Raw genomic sequence first — 19,596 nt, 5'->3', positions numbered from 1 at the left:
CGCCTTTTTTTTTTAACAAACAGAGCATCAGAACTCGGTGCTTCTGATTAACCAGCGCTTTAATATATTCTGGCACGGTGGTTCAGTGAAACCGGACGTCTAATGAGTCGAGCCTCGCAGCTTTTGTTGAACCTGTTGCCTAAAAGGGCGTCATCAGCGAGGTGACGACTCCCAGAAGGTATGTTCCCCTGCAGGATAAGAATCACCTGCCGTCGCAGGGAGCACATTTAACATCCGAGGAGCCTCACACACCTTCACACACACACAGCAGGTGTTTATTTTTGTTTATCTTGAGCGTGGTCGGGTGAATAACAGACATCCTGGGTCCTCTACGCGTTAGGTGAGTAACAGCTCCAGATTTCTGCGTTTATATGTTTAAAATGAAGGTTTTAATTGATCCGTTTACAGCAGCAGGGTTTGGAAACGTGTTCGCTGGTGCATGAAGGCTTCTGGTCACTTTGTGGGACTTTAAATCTCCGGACAAACCAGTTCTGTTTTAAGTGAAACTGTCCCTTTTTTTTTTTTTTTTTCTTTTTTTTTTAGTTGAGATACTCCTGTTTGTTTTGATTTAATAAAGTTTCGATTTACAGTTTGCTCTGCTTTCTGCACGCAACATTTTCACATTTTCATTAGAGTTTACTCACCTGAGATGTGATTTATTTATATATTTTTTTAATGGATAAAATTCAGCTGGTCCTTGCCAGATCTTTAAATTAGATCAATATAACTTCAGATGAGCGTAATCCATCATTTAAGTTATTATTTTAAACAAAAACTTTTCCAAAACGCAGCAACTGGGTGAGAAAATAACAAAGATATGCTTCCATTTGGCAAGTTGCTCCCAAATACAAACACTTAATAACTTCTCTAAGTTTTTCCGGGAGTATTTAAGTGAAAAAAAAGGGAAATTAATTATATTAACGAAGCAACAAGCTGAGATCGTTGCCTACAGTCAGCCTACAGTCAGTCTACAGTGTGGAAAAATCATCCATTAAAGGAAAATACTTAAAAAAAAAATACATTTTTGTTGCGAATACTGCAGCCAATCTAAGATATTTAGTGAATGTGAATTGTAAACGTTGTGCAGCAGATTATATTGTAGTTTCTAACATTTAGGACATGCTGAGATGTTCTACCGCAGATGGAATTAGTTTGTGCATTTTAAGAAAAAGCCTCGAGTTATTTTATTTTCCTTTTTCAGATAAAATGTTCATGATGACCTCCTTCACTCGGCTGTTTCTGTAGAAAACTTTAGTTTTCCATCTTGTAGTTCAAAAATCTTTTAGCTTTATTTCAAATAAAATTCCTTACAGATATCAATGAGATCTTTTAACTTCCTTCAGAGACACTGCTTCAGCAAACTGGCTCTATTTTTGTTTTCTTCTGCCTTTTTTTTAGTTTTTAGCTTCCAGTTTGTTTGTTTTAGCTCTTTTAGTTGTTTAATCTTCAGCTACGTTTAGCTTTTTGCTCCCGTTCCGCTCTGTTTATGGTTTTGCTAATTTCTTTTAGCAAATTTTACCAATTTTGGCCTTTTTTTTTTTTCCACTATTGTTCTTGCTAATTGTAGCGTTTAGCTCTGATTTTAGTTCAGTTCAGTTTCATCGGCACTCACACAGCATTTTTGCAGAAAATTCTTTTAATTCTTACAGCTTCCAGACCATATTTATCCCCAATCTTTTCCCCCAAGTTATAATCCCCACCTGTGTTTTGTTTCCAAGCAGCCCAGCAGATTCGATGGACCAGGTATCCAACCGGTCAGGAGTGGGCAGCGATGACGAAACCTCGTCCCTGGTGGACTTCAGGCTGAGCTCGGAAGACGAGGTGAGACGCTCCAGAAAATCTGAGCATCGGACAAAACGATTCGTCTTTGTATGTCACCCCTCCAGTCGTGCAGCTCCAGAACAAACGGAGGGAAACGCTCTCGCTGCCCTCTTGTGGTTCAGATAAGCTGCTCCTTGATGTGAACCCTAAAAAAAGAAATCAAACCGTTTCAGAACCTGTTTCCACCACAAAGAGGGAAGAAATTAGCTGAAACTTCACAAACCTACAGCGCCTGCGTCAATAACAAGCAGCTGTTTTATTTCTTTCTTTCTTTTTTAAACCAGAGCTCTGACAACCAGGGTCAGTGTCTCTCGGTGCCTCAGGCTCCTCTGCAGAGCTACAAGCAGAGGCTGGAGGAGTTCAGGAGGCTGTTCAAAGAGCTGCCCGAGTCGGAGGTGCTTCTTTTAGGTAAGTAACAAAAGCTGCCTCCTAAAGATTAAAAACCAGATTACTTAAACCATGATCTCGTACTCGGACTGTACTTTTCTAGCCAACCAGGCCACTCGGAGTGCTTTACAACACAACCTGAACCTGAATAAATCCTTCTACGCACCATTTAAAACAATCAAACACCGATGGGGCACACATTGGAGGCAACGAGGGGTTCAGACTCTGAGCCAGGGACACTCCTGCCAGGAATCGAACCTCCAACTCTCTCTAACCACTGATCCATAGACTATCATTACAGGGATTTGTCTACACCAGGGGTGTCAAACCCAGTGACGCAAAAATTTGGTCCTGGCCAAGGGCTGATCACGATCAATATTTAATAAACATTACATAAATTAATTAGTTTTAGATGTATTATGTCAAATCATCCATATGAAAATATCAATGACCTTTTCCGAGTTACAGATTATACAGAATTTAATGAAAACATACTTTAATGAACACAGACAAATAGATCAAACTTCAAAAAGCACTTCATTAGCAGCCATTTCTTACGCCTCACTCAGCTTTTAAATGAATTTTTTAACATTAAAACAGATTTTTTGAAAAAGCCATCAACAAAAACCTGATCATACAGAAATTAAAATTATATATTGTTGGCTTCTAAGTCACTGTCGAGAGAAAACTTCACTAATTAGGCTCAGTTTTTTAAAGCAAAATAAGAATCAGAGACTATCTGTCCCAGACTAGAGGGCCGGATCTGGCCCGCGGGCCTTGAGTTTGACATGTGTGATCTACAAAAATCAGCCACTTCTGCAAAAAAAACACCCAACTCGACACTAAAACCACTGATGTTACAAATATATTTGACTACAGGAGGAGAAAAAGGAGACGTTTGTCCCGTGTTTATGTTCCCATAGTCTCTTCTCCCTAATTACGTTGGACCAGGTTGCAAACAGTGAACTTCAGGGTGTTAAACAGCGCTTCACCTGTGTGGTTTTCACCTGCCGCCTGATTCCTCCTCAGACTATCCGTGCGCCCTCCAGAGGGACATCCTCCTCCAGGGGCGCCTCTACCTGTCAGAGAACTGGGTCTGTTTCTACAGCAATGTGTTTCGTGGCACGAAGGTAATGAGGCTGTGGAGGAAAAACACACGTGTGATCACATTATTACACTAAAAAAAGGTCTCGTTCTTACGCATAAAACACAACTTTTTAGTAAAGCGGAATGCATTAAAGGATTTGTGCTTCCATGTTAGGCCCTGCCGGTGTGAGAGTATAGCTTTGGAGAGGTGAATTATGTATTTTTCAGATTAAAATTGCAAAAAAACAAACAAAATGTGCGCCGTATTTGCAACTCTTACGCCATCCCAGCAGATTTCAGCTCATTATCTGTAAACTTGACTTGAGTTGTAGCCATTTGCCATCAGATACGAGTTAAAATGACCTTCTTTAAGTGTAACATTTTATTTATTTGTGTTTTTATAGATCATGTTGACTCTTAAAGAGATCACTACCATGTCCAGAGAGAAAACGGCGCGGCTGATCCCAAACGCCATCCAGATCTGCACGAACACAGAGAAGGTACCCGAGTTTAAAAGCTGCCGTCCTTTAAAGCATTTTTCTATGTTTTTAAAAATAATAATCAAACCCGAATGTTAATCTGTCTGCGTGTCCACCTTCAGTTGTTCTTCACGTCCTTCTCAGCAAGAGAGAGAAGCTATCAGGGGGTTTTCCGCATGTGGCAAAACACTCTGTTAAACAAAGTAAGTGCATTATTTTATATATATATATATATATATATATGACTTTTCTCAAAACTCGTCTTTTACTTGAATCACAAACCTTCGTCTCATATATTTGCACCAGCAGGTTAGATTTTTTTTTTAAAAAAGCACTTATCTGACAGGGTCAAAGTTCAAACGGTCTCAGCCACATGCTGTCTGCAGAGGTTATCGGTGTTGTTCTGCTGCAGGGTTTGAAGTCTGAGGATTTTTTTTTTTTATTTTTAAAACTAAGATGTGCGTCGTAGATGCAGTTTAAAAAATAAACAAACAAAGGAAGCAGAAATCCTTTCAGAAAGAGCTCAGATTTGTTCACTTTGGCATGTGCAAAGCTGTTAGCGCTGAAGACATTTCTGAGGGTTGTGGTGGCTCGGTGGTCAGTGCCACAGATTTGTAATCCTGAAGGCTGCAGGTTCGAGCCCAGGTTACGAGCAGGAAAACAAATGCCAAATCTTTCATTTGAGTTTGTTCACTGTGGCAACACCTCTGAAGGAGGGAGCAGTCGAAAAGATTAATTTAGTTGAACTGCAGTTCAAGCGAAATAGGTGCAACCCTGAGAATGTTTCATCTGCTTTAATTTGCTCATTTTAAAGCCATAATCTGAGAATAAGGTGCTTCGTTTTCTGTGTATTTCAGCGAACTAACCCATGATTCCCTGAGCGACTCCATCCTTTAGGTCAAACCTTTGAAATGACATTCTGCTCAATCAAGTGTTGAGGATGACTCTCAGCTACTACCACGTCAGATTTAGCTCAATATCTGTGAAACTGACTGAGTTGTGACCATTTTTGTGTTTTGCAATGGTTTCTTAATCAGATGTTTGCTTTGAGGATTATTATTTTTATTAGTTATAGCTTCTAAAGAGGGGAGATTATTTAAGTGGCTGATGTGTCAAAGGAGGAACTTTAGATATGAAAATAGTTTAATTTTATCTTTAAGAAACATAATTTTGCCAACTTTTCTGTGCTGTTTTGGATGTAAAAATGTCTCCAAACAGCTGAGTTGAGAAATGATCAGTCAAGTTGAACTTTTTTTAATTTTGAATCTGTCATAATAACCTTCATTACTCGGTGGCAGCGTTGTCTCCGGGGTGCGGGTCCTGATTGGAGGCGCGTAAACACCTGTGAGGGAACAAACCTGAGTTCATTGACCTCTCCAGGTGTGGCTCGGAGCGCTGATTAGACGCCGGAGCTGCCTTCAAACCCGACCCCGGAGCTCGAACTCTCAGCGGGGTCCAAGCGAAAACAAGCGAAACAACCACCCGAAGTGTAAATCTTCACACTCGGGGACAAAAACAACAAAAAAGGGGGCGTTTATTGAATCTATCCGTCCGTGCGCGTTTTTTTTTTTTTTTTTTTGGGGCGGCGCGTCTTTACGCTTTTCGGACTCGCGACTTCCTGAACGCAGCGCCGCGTTCAGGGCTCATATCTGGGGCGGACAGCTGCCGGAGACATGTCCTCTGACAGGTAAGGAAACCGCGAGGAACCGAACTTTGTGTCTGCTTTTTTTTAAAGAAAACCGAAGTAAAAGGCAGGAAGTTGGTCCTAAACGCTTTTAGTTTCTTGTCGGAATCGACAACAAAACAGGTTCGTCTTATTGTGAAACCAGCTGTTTTTTTTTGTTTTGGAAAGACCTGCAGCCTACATATGCCCTCCCCCCAATCCTTAGGAGCTTCCACCTATTTAACAATTTGATCTGCTCTAATGTTGACTAAAACACAAGCTGGGTGTCCTGTAATGTTTGTAGGTTGTCTCTCGTGGAGATAAGGCTGTAAATTATACCTGATGGAGGTCAGACGGTCCCAGGTTACCTGCACCTGCAGAACTGTTTACCTTTGTCCTGGCTTTGTAGCACCTGTGGGGAATCCAAGAGGAGCAGATCAATCCGAGCGCTAATTTAAATTAATAATAATACATGTTGTTTCTGGTTTCAGCCTCTGACCTGTCCGGAGTTGTGGCAGATGGTCAAGCAGCATTATGGGTATGATCTGGGTCTGAGCAATGAAGAGATGGAGAGTTTACAGGTGTCTACAGAGGCAAACGCGCAGGCCAGGTAAACACACACACACCATCTGTTCTTTAAATCCCTCCAAGGATTGCATATCGCCCGCCCTTTATGAAGAAGTTTTAGACTGATTATCTTATGGGAGCCGTTTTGGTCGAACCTCATAAATATGTACGAGTCGGCACTTTGAGCACGGTTTGGGGATGACTCTCAGCTACTACCGCATCAATATTCAGCTCTGTGTCAATGAGTTTGTCCAGCTGTTTGTGTTGGTTAAGGCTGATTTTAGCTGTGGTGGCCATATTAAACTGGGTTGACTCCACAACATAATCACTTCTACACAGTTTCTTTTAAAATCCTGAGAAATATTGCTTTCACAAGACATCCTTTTTGCCTTCAGTGGCAGGCAATAAATTATGTCCACCAGCAAGGACGACGACAGTGATGTAGATCTGCTGGACTTAAAGGTTGGGGCTCGTCTTGAGGGAGACGGGATTGGTCGGGAATGGGGACTTGAGCTGAGTTGTGATAAACTAGTGATATAAGAGATATGAGGTGGGGACGAGAAGTAGGGCATGTGAGAACATGAATGGGTGAACCAGATATGAGGCTTGCCAAGTGATAATTAGGGGTGTGGTCGAGCTGTGGCTGCCCTCCTGACTCAAAGTTCTGCTTAATTTGTATTTTATTACCTTTTATATTAACTAAGGCTGCACAGTGTGCTCTGTGTCAATGGATTACAAAGCATTAAAACAAATTTCAGAGACAAACTGCGTGCTGAAAATACAAACTGAGCAATCCAATGAACCCCCACTCCTCTAAATCCCAGCACACGACAGAACGTGGGTGTATTCGTCATCGTAATTGTGGTTTAATATCGCGCAGCCCTAATATTAACCTGGTTGTGTATTCGCAGCCCGCCACAGAAGCCCGCTGGTGAGGATGGTTCTGTAAAACCAGAGCGACCAAACTCCCTTCGCCTCCCCGCCATGGATATGGCGCCGATCGAGAGCTCTACGCCTCAAGGAGAGGAGTTCCCCTCCCCCATCACCGCGGCAAAAACTAACACGGTACCAAAAGTTGCGTGTTTGCATCGACCTTGTTTAAAGTGTGATGCATCTTTAAATCATCCGTTTTGTTTGTTTCCTGCAGGACGAGTCCCGTAACACCCCGTCCATGCGGCGCAGCCCCGCTCCGACGCCGGAGGACCGGCTCGCCCCAGACAGAGTCTCCAAGCGCTCCTCGAACTCCCTTGACCTCAACGCCAACGAGAACGGCGTCTCTGAGCAGAGCGGCTCCGAAAGCGTAGAAGAAGGTGCGAGGCCCGAGGCTGACCGTTTTTAAAGCTTCCGACTGCGGCGTTTTTTTTCTTTCGGCTTTAACGTTTGTCTCCCTGCCCGCCAGCAGAGGAGCGAATCAGCCTGTCCGAGGTGCCGGGTCGGCTGTATCTCAACAGGGTTTTCCACATCAGCGCCAACAAAATGTTCGAGCTGCTCTTCACCGACTCGAGCTTCACTCGCAGGTTTATGAACGCTCGTAAGATAACAAGTAAGGCCTTTTCATTGCACTTTCTCACATTCCAGAAATTAACTTTACTGCTTTCTGATATTTATGCTTTTGTGCTTCCAGATCCTAGTCTTAATGCTTGGCAGAAGGACGCCTCTGGAAACATGAAGCGGACCCTGAACTACACTATAACCATCAGCAACCCTCTGATTGGGAAGTCCTCCGCTGCTACAGAGAACCAGGTGTGTGTGTGTTTTTGTTCTGGTTTGAATTGTTTCTCGCAGCTTATTTGAGCTTTTTAATTACCCCACAGATTCTGTACAAAGAGTCCAGGGAGGCTCAGTTTTACATTGTGGACTCAGAGGTTTACACGCACGACGTTCCCTATCACGATTACTTCTACACACAAACCCGGTACTACATCGTGAGCGTCTCCAAGCGGAAGTGTCGACTCAGGTGATCTCATCGTTGTCAGCGTACCTAGTAGTTTTCACGCTGATTAGTGCCGACTTGAAACTAAAACTCCTGCGTGTTTTTTCAGGGTTTACACTGACGTGAAGTACAGGAAACCAACATGGGGCCTGGTCAAGTCCTTCATTACGAAAAACTCCTGGAGCGGTATTGAAGATAATTTCAGGCAGCTGGGTGAGTTAAACGGTGCTGCCTGCTCGCTGCAGAGGCAAACCAGAGCACGTCCTCTCCTCTTCGTCCTCTGCCCGGGATTTATTCGATGTTCTATCTGATCTGAACGGTTTCCTCCGACACGCATCGAGCTCTGCAGCAGCGAATCGTATTACTGCTGTGTTTGCAGGCAGGACAAAGGGAATATAAATCTGTCTCGTCTTTCCTCCTAGCCAGTCTGAATGCAGATCACGCTAAGCTGGAGCTTGAAAGCTTTGTGTACTTATCAGCCGTAACATTATGACCACTGACATTTTAAACTGAAAAGGTGATCAGTTGGGGGCGTACAAGGCAGCATCACGCTTTTTATTTTTTGTTGCAACTTGGCTCTTGCCAAAGTTGCTGAACAGCAGGGTAATAAAACTTCACATCTGCAGCATATTTGAGATGCTCCTCGGTTTGCTGTAGTTGCCATCTTTCCAACTATGGACTAAGAAAATTGGTGACCCATTCATCTCTCGCTCACCATGTTCCAAAAAATGAGCCAAAGCTTCTTTCCGAAAAGGGTTACAAGCTGAGGCGACAGATGTAGGTCGGAAGGAGAACTGGTAGCAGGAAGTTTAAACTGTTTCTTTCCTCAGCCATCACGGGGAATGTGAGGCCCTTAAGATCTTGCAGTTCTGTAACCAAAATGAAAACACTTGGTGTACATTTAAGTGGTAGACGGCTGAGACTGAAAGGGTTTCGAAGGTTAAGAGGAATACTGTGGTACTCGTTAACAGTTGGTATAATTGATGGAGGAGGGGAAAAGTCCGTCTTGGACACTAGGTGTGGGAATTTATTTTTTATTGCTGAAAGACTTGGCCTGTGTTGTTCGGTAGTGTCTGCATGTGTTGACATTAGATGTGAAAAGCCCCACCTCATCACTAGATTTTAACCATGATGCTGCTCTTATTAGATTGAGTTCTGATTTTAGGAAAAACGCAGCAGTTCTGGTTCAGTTTTACTGACCTAAGCTGGAGCTACAGACCCTCAGAGTTTTTCTTCTTCCTTACCAAAATGGGATAAAATGACTTCACAAATTGAGTCATAACCTCGCTAATTAAGCTAGTGCCTCCATGACCTGCCAGCTTGGATCTCCTGGTCTAATTGTCACTTTCGAACCCTGCCGTTTCTTCATTTATCACAGAAGCGGAGCTGCTGGAGGAGGAGGCAGAGATGACCCAAGCAGGGGTGGAGTCAGGAAAGATGGGAGGACTCCGGAGGAGGCGGCGAACCTACAGTCGAACTCTACTGGAGCACATGAAGCCCAATAAGCAGTATGGGCAAGATCCTGAACCCAGAGACGGAAACATGGGTACTGACAACCTTTAACTAAGGCTCTGAAGTAACTGTTACAAATCCAACATGTTATAATTATATAATAAATCAGTTTTACTTTGGAGCAAGTTGCCTCCTATATGAGGCTCTCAGCATCTTTAAAATCAGAATCTGCATGTTTCACAGCTGATAAAGTTCATAAATTCTCTATTTCTTTAACAATCTGGTTTGAAGTTGCTGATTAGAACTTCAGATAAGTTGAGATGTCAAACTGTTAGGTGTGACGCCAGACTTGGCGTCTTGTTTCGACACTCGGCGAAAGATCATATTTCAGGCTGTTGCAAAACGCTTCCTGTCTGCGAGACGTCTTGTTGGAGCAGCGTGTAAAACGAAGTTATCGGGTTTTTAAACTTTCTGTAGGGTAAAACTGAGCTCTGCGTTTCAGGCCCCATGGAAATGACGGGTTCCTACAGGCCGAGCACGACTACAATAGTGGCTGGCATGAGTGTGATGTAAGCTGACGATCCTGAAGCCCTGTTTTAAACCTCCTGTTGTACATTTTGACCTCATCCCTTTTGTGCCTCCTTTCAGTTTGCTGCTTTTGATAGTGCTGAACCTGGGCCTGTTCTTTAAGCTGTGGGCCATGGAGGACGCGGCCCACCAAATGTACCTGAACACAAAGCATCGACTGAAGGACCGACTCCAAGCCAGGTGGGATGCTGTGAAACTGATATTTCTGTCCACTTTTCTTTTGTCTGGTACACGAGCAGCCCACACACAGGAGTTCCCGCACTAATGACTCAGCGTGTTTTGTTTTTCAGCCTGGGCGAATGTGGTTATGTAAGGGGCATCTTGCATCAGCTCTCATCTTACGTTTTCGCCACCTTGCTGTATTCGTGCAGCGACTGTAACGTTAGCCGTCTGCCTTTCTTTGTTTACAGCTTCACGCCTGAATATGGCCCCAAGCAGGGACCAATCAGGACCCCCGAGGAAGCACGCCTGCTGAAAACTGTGCTGCAGGACTCCATTAATCTCTTGGAGCAGGTGGGATGTTGAAGCTTGCTTCAGTCGGCCATAACATTATGACCACACAGTCTGGACAAAACAGCTGATGTTATGTTTGTTTAAATCCTCTGAGAATCTCTACAGAACCCAAACTGAAAATTAGGACACGTGGTCATAATGTTATGGCAAGCTCATTAACTGACAGTTCAGATTTATTAGAAGTGGGTTTCTGTGAAGTTATAAACATCTTACCTGTTGTAGATGGTGCTTTGATCTCATTTTGGAGCAAGTTTCAGACGGAATCCAACTTCTCTAAAATGAGATCAAAACTCCATCCACTGCAGGTAAGATATTAATTGTTCATAATACACAACTTCAAAAGATCTGAACTATTCCTTTTTAGGTGGTAAATACTCTGAGCTGTAGATGCTTTAGCTCGTTTCTGAACTTTATGCTAAAAATACAAATTTGTAGAATTTATAGTAAAAATATTAGCATATTTTTGATCAGTTAATTGAGCTGCTTTTCTATTTTTCTAAGCGTTAGAAGTCTCATCTTTCAAATCGTTTAGCTCATATTTATTTATCGTGAAAAGCTAAGAAGAGGTTCTTGTTCCCCACAGCTCCGCAGCTCCTTGATGGTTCTCCAGCAGAACTTTGCTTTGGCCAACAGAACGGCAGCGAATCACTGAGCGGAAAGAGAACTGCCTCCGAGGGAAATCTCTGCTGCTGCTCGGCCGGCGCTCCCCAGGCGAGCGGCGTGTTGCCGTGGGTTACAGACGCCTGGATGTTTGTTTGTTTTTGTTTTTTTTTTTTTTGTACCTGCGAACTGCCTGCTGGGAGGACGAGGTTAAATCCGAACCGGCTGCAGAAAGCAGCAGGTTTGAACTCTTCTCGGTGCTGTTTTGGTTTCTTTATTTAAATCTGATGTTCGGGTGTTGTGCCACGTTCGAGGAACTGCTGTAAATTTTACTTTTTGTTTTAACTTAATGTATTTAAACGCAATCTTTTTTTTCTTTTCATATTTTAATTTTTGCACAAGTCTCGTGAACAGGGTTGAATTTTATTTGTTTCTAATAAACTGTTGAATCAGTTACTCAGACTTGCTGATCTTGTAAATGGATTTTGTACAAAAATGTCGTCAAACTTTATTTAATTTTTAACTTTTTGTGAGTTAAAGGTGTTGGATTAGTTATCTCTTAGATGAGGGGTTTATATTTTGTTATTTTTGTTGGCGCAGAGTTCTTGAGCCTGGTTTAATGTTTACAACATTTAATTCTTGAATGGTAAGATGATGCACAATTGTTTTGGTTTACTTTTCACATTGTCTTTTTTTTTTTTTACACAAAATTTACTGTTTTTTTTTTTTTTTTTAATTGCCTTTTTTCTTCTTTTCTACATGTTTTCTTTTCTTTCACACGTTCACTCCCATAAACCATTTCTCTTTGTATCCAAATGTCTAAGAAGCTGCTTGTAAATACTTCACTGCCTGGATTTACCAATGGATCAACTTATTTTAATTTTACTGATACTTTAAAACTGCAGAGAATGTTTGTTACTTGAGGGGAGAAAGCAGAAGAAAAAATGTTCCATTTTAGGAGGTAATAAAGCACAGTTGTGTGTATTTACCAGTAAACTATTGATGAAAATACTTCTTAATGCTGGTTTTGACAAATTAAATGATATAATAGTGCATCTATTATGGCCTGACAGAGATTTCTGGGAACTGTAAGCAGTAAAACACTAACATCTGTTTCTGTTTTTTAACACAACTAGTTTAATAAAGTGATCTGACGGGTAATTTCTGAATGTCAGCCACATCGGTCACACGTCATCTTAAATTGGCGCTTGAAGTGTTTATTTTTTAGTTGATGTAATTCTTCGAACTTCAGCACACATTTTGATTTCCTCCTCGCCCTGGAAGGGTTAATTCAGGGACGTAATGTTTCTACAGTTTAGGTTTAAGTTGATCAAACTCTGCAGAAAATGTGAAAACCATTTTCTGCAACAAGTTATTTGAAGCTACAGTCTTTACAACTGTTTTGATTTAAGATTGGAGTTTTTTAAAATGCTCAGATCTGGAAGATAACTGCTGTGAATAAATGAGTGGAAAGTGTTTTCTCTCTGATTCAGTCTGTCTGCAGCTGCATCTGATGGGTTGTAGTGCGATTACTGAGAGATTAAAACCTAATTTTCTTCTCTTCAAAGTAACTTGAAGACTTTGCTAAATATAAATCAGTTTTTTAAGCAAAATGAGAAGCAACAGAGATTCAGTTTGCCAGATATAATATTTAAATATCATCTTGGGGGGGGGGCAGATGTGGCCCGCGGGCCTGAAGTTTGACACATGTGGTCCAGGGACTGCAGGTGAAAAATAGCCTTCTGGCTAACTCTAACATATTAAGAGAAATGTTATTAATATGCATCGTCCCTGTAATAAATAAACAAACATGGAGGGGCCCTGAAGCCTGTGAGTGCCCCTGGGCCTCAAAATGTCTGTGTCCGCCCCTGACATTAGTGTAGTTTTAAGGCATGGCGGCGCCGTGAACGCTTTAAAGTGAGTTTTAATTATTTCCTCGGTCGGTGTGAAGGCGGAAGTGCTCCTAAAGCAGCCGGAGCGGCTCAGGTGAGAGTTTTAAAAAAAGGTCAAATATAAACGAGTGGGAGTTTCTGGGGGGAGATCGTCTCCGTCATTCTACGTCAGGAAGGAAACCGGGACTCAGGAACCGTTCCGAACCAGAACCAGAACCCGGAAGCGGCTCGGCTCGGAGCACTCTGCCCCCCCGCGGAGCCGGACTCAGTCTGGGCCGAGGTTCGGGCCGGTCTCGGCGGCCACCCGAGCGTCATGTAGCGGGGAGAGACGCCGGATAAGACCGGGACTTCCGGCGGAGGAAAGTGGGCTCGGTTCGGTCAGCGGTTCCGGAAACTTGCAGCGGCTCGGAGTCCAGGTATGTGAAGGTTCCTGGTGTGAGAACAGGTGAAATAACCTGTCACCAAACACCAGGAAGCCCTGTTCTGTTAGTATTACTATAAGTTACTTAAAAATACACAGAGTATCGCGTGTTTTTGTACTTTTTGGTCCTATTTACTCAGATAATTTCACTCTGGAACCCAGTTTACCAACAACAAAAACAAAGTGCATGCTTTTAATCAAAGTGTGCACACAGATCAACAATCTAAATGCTTATTTTATTAGTTTATTCTGTTTAAAGGTTAAATTTTAGGCCATTATTTGTGAAATTCTAACTAGTCAGTTTATTATTATGATAAAACAGATTAAAAGTCAATGTGTAGTTTGCAGAACTTTATCAACTTTAAATTTTAAACATAAGCATCTAATATTCTGTATTTCTTTCTAACTTGTAATCTGGACACGTTGATGCTTCAGGTTTTACCGTTTTTAACAACTACAGTGTGTTTTTAACAAACAAAATTTGAAAAGCAGTTAAAAACAATGACTAATTGACTAAGTTTTATTCCAGGGGTAAAAATAAATTCTAAAAAGGCGTTCTGGTCATGATTCGCCTTGAAATGGACAGATTTAAAACTTATAATGTTTTGTTTGAGTCAAGAATAATCTATTATAGTAAGACTTAACAAGTGAGTAAGGTAAAAACAATTAATTGTTTACTTAAATCATCCCAAAACACCAGTCGGTGTTGTTAAATTTAAAGATTTACGGATTAATATAATGTAAAATTATGCAGCAAAGATGGTTGTTGATTTATAAACTCACACTTAAACATAAAAAAGTGATAACTTTAAGACCTGAAGATAAAGTCCCTAATTTTTCCTGTTGGAGACCAAGCTTTTTAATAAAACTTACATAAGAAGCACTGAGAAATAAGGGTGACATACAGCTTCAAGAGCCACAAATCTTAATCCTAATCCCGCCTGTAAAGAGTAACAGCTGCCCTGCACGGAAAGCTCTTCTTTAATAACCTGGATTAGTTTCAAATAAGACGTTCTCCACACCGCAGGCAGAAAACCGTCCAGTCCCGGAATGATATGAATAAAATTCGCCGTCAGCTCGCCGCGCTTCGATCGCAGGGAGAAGTTTTGAGTCCCGCAGCGTTAATCCCACTTAAAGGAGGCCCGTGATTGTTACAAACTCCGACAACAACCTGAATCCGTCTGCGCCATAAATAAGCCGGCGGGCCGTGCTGGTGGGAGGGCGGGTCGTGAAAACGTGACAGATGTGCGACAGATGTGGGAGGCAGAGGATGGATTTGGGTTGGGTCAAAACGAGCGGCTTCTGCGGCTCGGAACGGCGAATAATCTGCTGTTTGCAAAGATTATTTAAGATGCCAGCCCGAATGCTCACGTGGAGACGGCGCCGCCTCTTCGAACCTCTTGACAGGCCGCAGCGCTCGCCGCCATGAAGCAGCAGGCCAAGAAGGTGCTGAAGCAGCAGGTGGAGGAGGAGGAGGTCCTGTGTTGCTGCGAGTACGTGAACAGGCACGGCGAGCGCAGCCACGTCGCGGCTTGCTGCTGCGACTGCGAGGACCTGGACGACGCCTGCGACCGGTGAGTGACGCCGAACCCACGCGGTCTGTCGAACGCCACAAGAGAACGAGCGTTTTCCACCTAAAAGCAGCACAATGGTAACTAAAGGCTAAAAGGAGCAAATTGGTAACAGATCTAAAAGCTGAAAGGAGCAAAACAGTAGCTAAAAAGAGCAAATGATAATCAAAAGCTAAGATGAGCAAAACAGTAGCTGAATGCTATAAAGGAAAAATGGTAACTAAGAGCTACAAGGTAAATGGAAGCTAAAAGGGGCAAGTAGCTAAAAGCTAAAGGGAACAAATGGAAAATGAGATCTAAAAGCTGAAAGGAGCAAAGCAGTAGGTAAAAGTTAAAAAAGAAGCAAAATTGTAACTAAGAGCTAAAAGCTACATGGAAGGTAAAAGGGGCAAGTAGCTGAAAGCTAAAAGATGCAAATGTAACTAAAAGCTACAAGCTAAAAGGAGCAAATGATAACTAACAGCTAAGATGAGGAAAACAGTAGCTGAAAGCTAAAAAAGAAACACGGTAACTTAAAGCTTAAAGCTAAAAGGAAACTAAAAGGGGCAAAACATTCACTCAAAAGAACAAATGACAACTAAAAGGGGAAATCAGCAGATAGTAGCTAAAAGGAGCAGAACTGTAGCTAAAAGCTAAAATGAGTGAAACAATAGCTAACAGCTAAAAGCAGCATTGTCTTTGCTTGTAGTTTCCTCACTGAGGTTTTTACTGCTCTGGGTCTAAACTCGGTCTCGAACAGTCGTCACAGAGTCCTTCGGCCTCGACGCTCTGATGTAGATGGTCTCAGCTACAAAAAGCCTCGGCTGAAACATGCTAACCAACATTTAATAGTTTCTCAGCTCTCAGCCTTCTTAACCGGTTTGATAAAACGAAGTTTCCATCCCCGGTTTGTCTGAAGCTAATTCAACCAGGTGTGTGATGAGAGGAATAATAACTCAAGAAAGGGTGAATATGTCGGGACGCTGCTTGACTAAATGAGCTCATTATTTATTCTAAACCCTTCTAGGAGTAAACCAAGGTGACCACAAACCCTGGTGATGATTAGTGTTAGTGATCAGTGAGTTCACCGAGCTATAAGGAAGTTTTTCTGTTTTCCAGGTTTCTGAAGAGGGAGCCTCAGAAAGCTGAATCCTTGTCTCAGATAACTGCGGTTGTCTCAGACCGGATTCGTGTCCCCTGGCTGTGGGGCGGAGCCCAAAAACTCGATCTGTCCATCATCCCTCCTCTTATTCTCCTTCCTGCCTTGCTGCACCTCGCTGCCTTCCACTTCCTGCTCGGCGTGGCGGTTCTGACGGCTCTGCCCGGATTGGTGCTGTGGTATTACTATTTCACCCACCGCAAGAAGGGCCGGACGCTCTTCTTCCTCAGCCTGGCGCTCTTCTCCCTGGGCTACATGTATTACCTGTTCGTGTCGGAGGTGCTTCCACGCGGGGACGTGGGGCGGGCAGAGGTGGCGGCTGTGAGTGTCGGGGTCGTCCTCACCCTGATGGCTCTCCTCCACACCAAGAGGGACCCCGGCGTCGTTCGGCCCGTCCACAGCACGGTGACGTACCACAGCCCGCTGCCGGACAGAGACTCGTCCCTCAGCGGCGGGAGGCGGGACGTTTCGACGACGGCGACCAACAGGGCGGGGTCGCCGGAAATGAATGAAAGCAGCCAGAGGAACTGGTGCTCGGCGTGCGGGGTGGTGCGTCCTCCGAGGGCGGGGCATTGTCGGATCTGCGGCGTCTGCGTGCAGCGGCTCGACCACCACTGTGTCTGGTGGGTTCAGTTAAATCTGTCATGATGTAACACATTTACGTTTCGCCAAGCGACAGGAAGTTAATGATCTCATCATCCTCGCTGATGTTTTGTGTTCCTACTTGTGTACGCGCGGTCTCAACGTGCTGTTGTGTCTGCTTGTTTGTGCTGCGCCGCGGGGACAGGATCAACAGCTGCGTGGGACAGGCCAATCACCGCAGCTTCCTGCTCACGCTCGCCTTCTTCCTGACGACGTCGCTGTACGGCGTCAGCCTGGTGCTGCGGAGCGTCTGTCCGCAGCAGAACCGCCTCACCGCCTTACTCTACTGCCCCGGAGTTTACGACCAATACAGGTACAAAAGGACGAAGCAGAAATTCAATCTAAACACAAATAATTCAATTCTGACACGTTTAAAAACGATCCGCTCAGTGTCGTCCAAACAACTCAGCATCAGCGTAACTAAATACCTAACGTGACCTTCCTGTTTGCAGGTTTTTTATTTTAAATCACTGTGTCAGATGTTCATATTAAAAGGGCACAAAGTGTGGAATTAAATTTAATTTCTGTGACAACATTTCAGGCTTCAGATGCTTCTGAACACTCAGCTTCCAGCAGCGCTTTCTGTCCACATTTGTTTTGTTTTTGTTTTTTTGTGGTAACTGCTGGAAATCAGTGTTTTTAGTAGATTTACATAAATAAAAGTCTCTCTCATTGCGTCAGCGTGGCCAATATTACAGGGATTTAAAGTATTCAGACGTTAAAATTGTGACGAGAATCCACACACGCAAAAAAAAAAAAAACATTTTACTGTCGGAAAGCTGCTTTAGTTTTAGGTGAAGCAGTATTTATTGTGTATTTTTTTTCACATAAATATGAATTTGGTCAGACTCGAAAAGCAGATTTGCATCCCTTTGCGCAAAGATGCAGAATGTTGCCAATCAAATAAAACGAGACAAACTTTTCCTTGTGCAAAAAAAAAAAAGTGTTGAGAAGTAACCGTTCTGCATTTAAAACGATATATTTTCTGCTTAAAAGGACATTAATTGTTCAGAGGGAGCAGAAAACAGTAGAAGGGTCCTTCTCTTTAACAATCAAACAATTTTTATTTTCTTTAAAGCTCAGAGAAGCTGTTTTAACTGAGACATCATGGGGCGTTTTGACATATTTCCCAGAAAGAATATTTTATTTTTTTGTGATGTTCTTGGCGACTGAATTTTCGACTTCCTCCTCTGTGAAGTTAAATCAGCTTTTCGAGCTCCTCAGAGGGCTGCTCATCAAAACACAAAGATTTAAAGTAGCTAAAAGGATCCACACTTAAAACAAACCCAGTTATTCACTTTTAGGTTCAGTATGTGGGATAATTGAACTCCTTTTAAACTCCTCAGACACATTTGGTGTTAAACGTCCTAACCTGCTTTAAATGAAACATTAATGAGAGGAAGGCGACGAGGAGCCGTGATGTGATTGTCCGTGTCGTACTTTGTGTTTTCCAGCACCGCCCTCTGTTTCACCTGCGCGTGGTACAGCAGCATCGTGACGGGCGGCCTGCTCCATCTGCTGTTGGTGCAGCTCGTCAACATCAGCTACAACGTGACCGAGCGGGAGGCGCGCGCCGCCCTGAGGGAGAAAACGGCACGCAAGGCCTGCTGGGGGCTCGTCGTGGACACCGGCGTCCACTCACGAGGCCTGCGTGGGAACTGGTCCGAGTTCATGACCATGGGAGACCAGCTGAAGTCTTCCTCTCCTGCAGATTTGGTCTGAGACGGGTTTTCTCCTCCTTCAGCTGCAGTTCCGTCGTCGCCCACTGGATGGCAGCATTGTTTAATATAATCTGCCTCTTGACTCGTTGATGGCCTCTGTCGGGAGTCAGCATCACTTTAACGTCACCGCGGGCCTGGAGTTGCACCGACTCTGACGCTTGGCAACAACTGGCACGCCGTCTGTGCAGCTGTGTCCACCATCCCCTGCTCGGACCGCTCTGCCCGTCATCCTTTGGACCCGAGCGCCGACTTCATCGTCTCTGCTACATTCTAGTGCCTTGGCGGACGGATAGAGAAGCAAGGAAAAAAAACACGAGTGAACTCAAAGCCGTGGGAACATTTCCAACAATAATTCGACCTCTGGATGTTTTTGGTGGATTTACCCGTCTGCTCACTGTACCTCATTTATCTTTGTCAAACACCGAACGCCTTACTTTGCCTTGCAAATTGCGGCCCAGATATTTATCACAGATGGATGAAATATCGAAGCACCAGGCTAATTTAGGTGCTGTAGCAGCTGATTGCATTGGCATAATCCTGTTTTTTTTATTCATCCTGTCGACAGACTCCTACATGAAACCACTTTGGATCGATCAAATAAGCAAAAAATCAGCACAAAGATAAAACCTTTTCAATGTCGATGCTTTCTTCTCTTTTAAAAGACCTCCAAGGTCAAATTTATTTATATAGCACACTTATAAACAAGTCCTTGTTGTTCCAAAGTGCTGAACATGCACTGCAATAAAATAAAAGTAATAACGCACAATTATGAGTACAAGAAAATATATTTTCTACTATACTGTATGCACTCACTGAAAGCCTTTCATTGCATAATAATGGTGTGAATGCTTTTAAGCATTCACACCATTGTTTTCCTGTTTCTCTTTATTATCTATTATTGTGTGAATGCTTTTAAGCATTCACACCATTGTTTTCCTGTTTCTCTTTCTTATTATTCTTTCCCTATTCCGTACGTTTTTCGGCACCTATCTCCTTCNNCANTTTTTCAGCNANTTCAANCNTTCATATATCAAAACGTTCAGCTCATTAACGCCATTCCAGCTATGACTTTTGGTATTGGTGCAATTTCGGCTGTTTAAGATATTTAGCTTTTTCAGCCAT

General features: G+C 43.2%; 2 protein-coding genes and 1 long non-coding RNA gene across 6 annotated transcripts; 2 read left to right on the top strand and 1 right to left on the bottom strand.

Annotated features, from left to right (window-relative positions):
- Nucleotides 1-182: 182 nt before the first annotated feature.
- On the top strand, nt 183-12,565 carry gramd1c (GRAM domain containing 1c). 3 transcript variants are annotated; one of them, XM_017406330.3, is made up of 18 exons: nt 183-340; nt 1,722-1,821; nt 2,106-2,229; nt 3,238-3,338; nt 3,699-3,794; nt 3,896-3,976; nt 5,928-6,046; nt 6,915-7,068; nt 7,151-7,313; nt 7,406-7,546; nt 7,628-7,746; nt 7,818-7,960; nt 8,046-8,149; nt 9,315-9,482; nt 9,891-9,957; nt 10,037-10,156; nt 10,387-10,489; nt 11,073-12,565. In XM_017406330.3, the coding sequence occupies exons 2-18, from the start codon at nt 1,735-1,737 to the stop codon at nt 11,139-11,141; spliced, it is 1,959 nt and encodes a 652-aa protein (XP_017261819.1). In that variant the 5' UTR covers nt 183-340; nt 1,722-1,734; the 3' UTR covers nt 11,142-12,565. The 3 variants fall into 3 exon arrangements, with proteins under 3 accessions (XP_017261819.1, XP_017261818.1, XP_024859608.1); XM_017406329.3 differs by having other exon boundaries at nt 7,403-7,546; XM_025003840.2 differs by having other exon boundaries at nt 210-340; nt 1,719-1,821; nt 7,403-7,546.
- On the bottom strand, nt 1,784-5,321 carry LOC112450207. The gene is made up of 3 exons (XR_003038749.2): nt 5,053-5,321; nt 3,201-3,347; nt 1,784-1,967 (listed from the first exon to the last, which is right to left on the bottom strand). It is a non-coding gene; the product is annotated as an uncharacterized LOC112450207 (long non-coding RNA).
- Nucleotides 12,566-13,149: 584 nt separating the features above from the next.
- zdhhc23b (zinc finger DHHC-type palmitoyltransferase 23b) lies at nt 13,150-19,240 on the top strand. 2 transcript variants are annotated; one of them, XM_017406327.3, is made up of 5 exons: nt 13,150-13,397; nt 14,810-14,976; nt 16,072-16,734; nt 16,899-17,066; nt 18,208-19,240. In XM_017406327.3, the coding sequence occupies exons 2-5, from the start codon at nt 14,828-14,830 to the stop codon at nt 18,473-18,475; spliced, it is 1,248 nt and encodes a 415-aa protein (XP_017261816.1). In that variant the 5' UTR covers nt 13,150-13,397; nt 14,810-14,827; the 3' UTR covers nt 18,476-19,240. The 2 variants fall into 2 exon arrangements, with proteins under 2 accessions (XP_017261816.1, XP_037829033.1); XM_037973105.1 differs by having other exon boundaries at nt 13,262-13,397; nt 14,744-14,976.
- Nucleotides 19,241-19,596: the final 356 nt, after the last annotated feature.

The sequence above is a fragment of the Kryptolebias marmoratus genome, linkage group LG21, assembly GCF_001649575.2.
Source record: "Kryptolebias marmoratus isolate JLee-2015 linkage group LG21, ASM164957v2, whole genome shotgun sequence".
NCBI lineage: Eukaryota > Metazoa > Chordata > Actinopteri > Cyprinodontiformes > Rivulidae > Kryptolebias > Kryptolebias marmoratus.
The sequence above is the reverse complement of the archived record's forward strand: the minus strand, read 5'-3'. Positions and strand labels throughout refer to the sequence as shown.

Coding starts and splice junctions, on each gene's coding strand:
- gramd1c (XM_017406329.3), top strand. CDS start 1,735: ATGGACCAGGTATCCAACCGGTCAGGAGTGGGCAGCGATGACGAAACC. Junction 3,795..3,895: donor TCTGCACGAACACAGAGAAG/GTACCCGAGTTT, acceptor GTCCACCTTCAG/TTGTTCTTCACGTCCTTCTC. Junction 7,747..7,817: donor CCGCTGCTACAGAGAACCAG/GTGTGTGTGTGT, acceptor ATTACCCCACAG/ATTCTGTACAAAGAGTCCAG.
- zdhhc23b (XM_017406327.3), top strand. CDS start 14,828: ATGAAGCAGCAGGCCAAGAAGGTGCTGAAGCAGCAGGTGGAGGAGGAG. Junction 16,735..16,898: donor CTCGACCACCACTGTGTCTG/GTGGGTTCAGTT, acceptor CCGCGGGGACAG/GATCAACAGCTGCGTGGGAC. Junction 17,067..18,207: donor GGAGTTTACGACCAATACAG/GTACAAAAGGAC, acceptor TGTGTTTTCCAG/CACCGCCCTCTGTTTCACCT.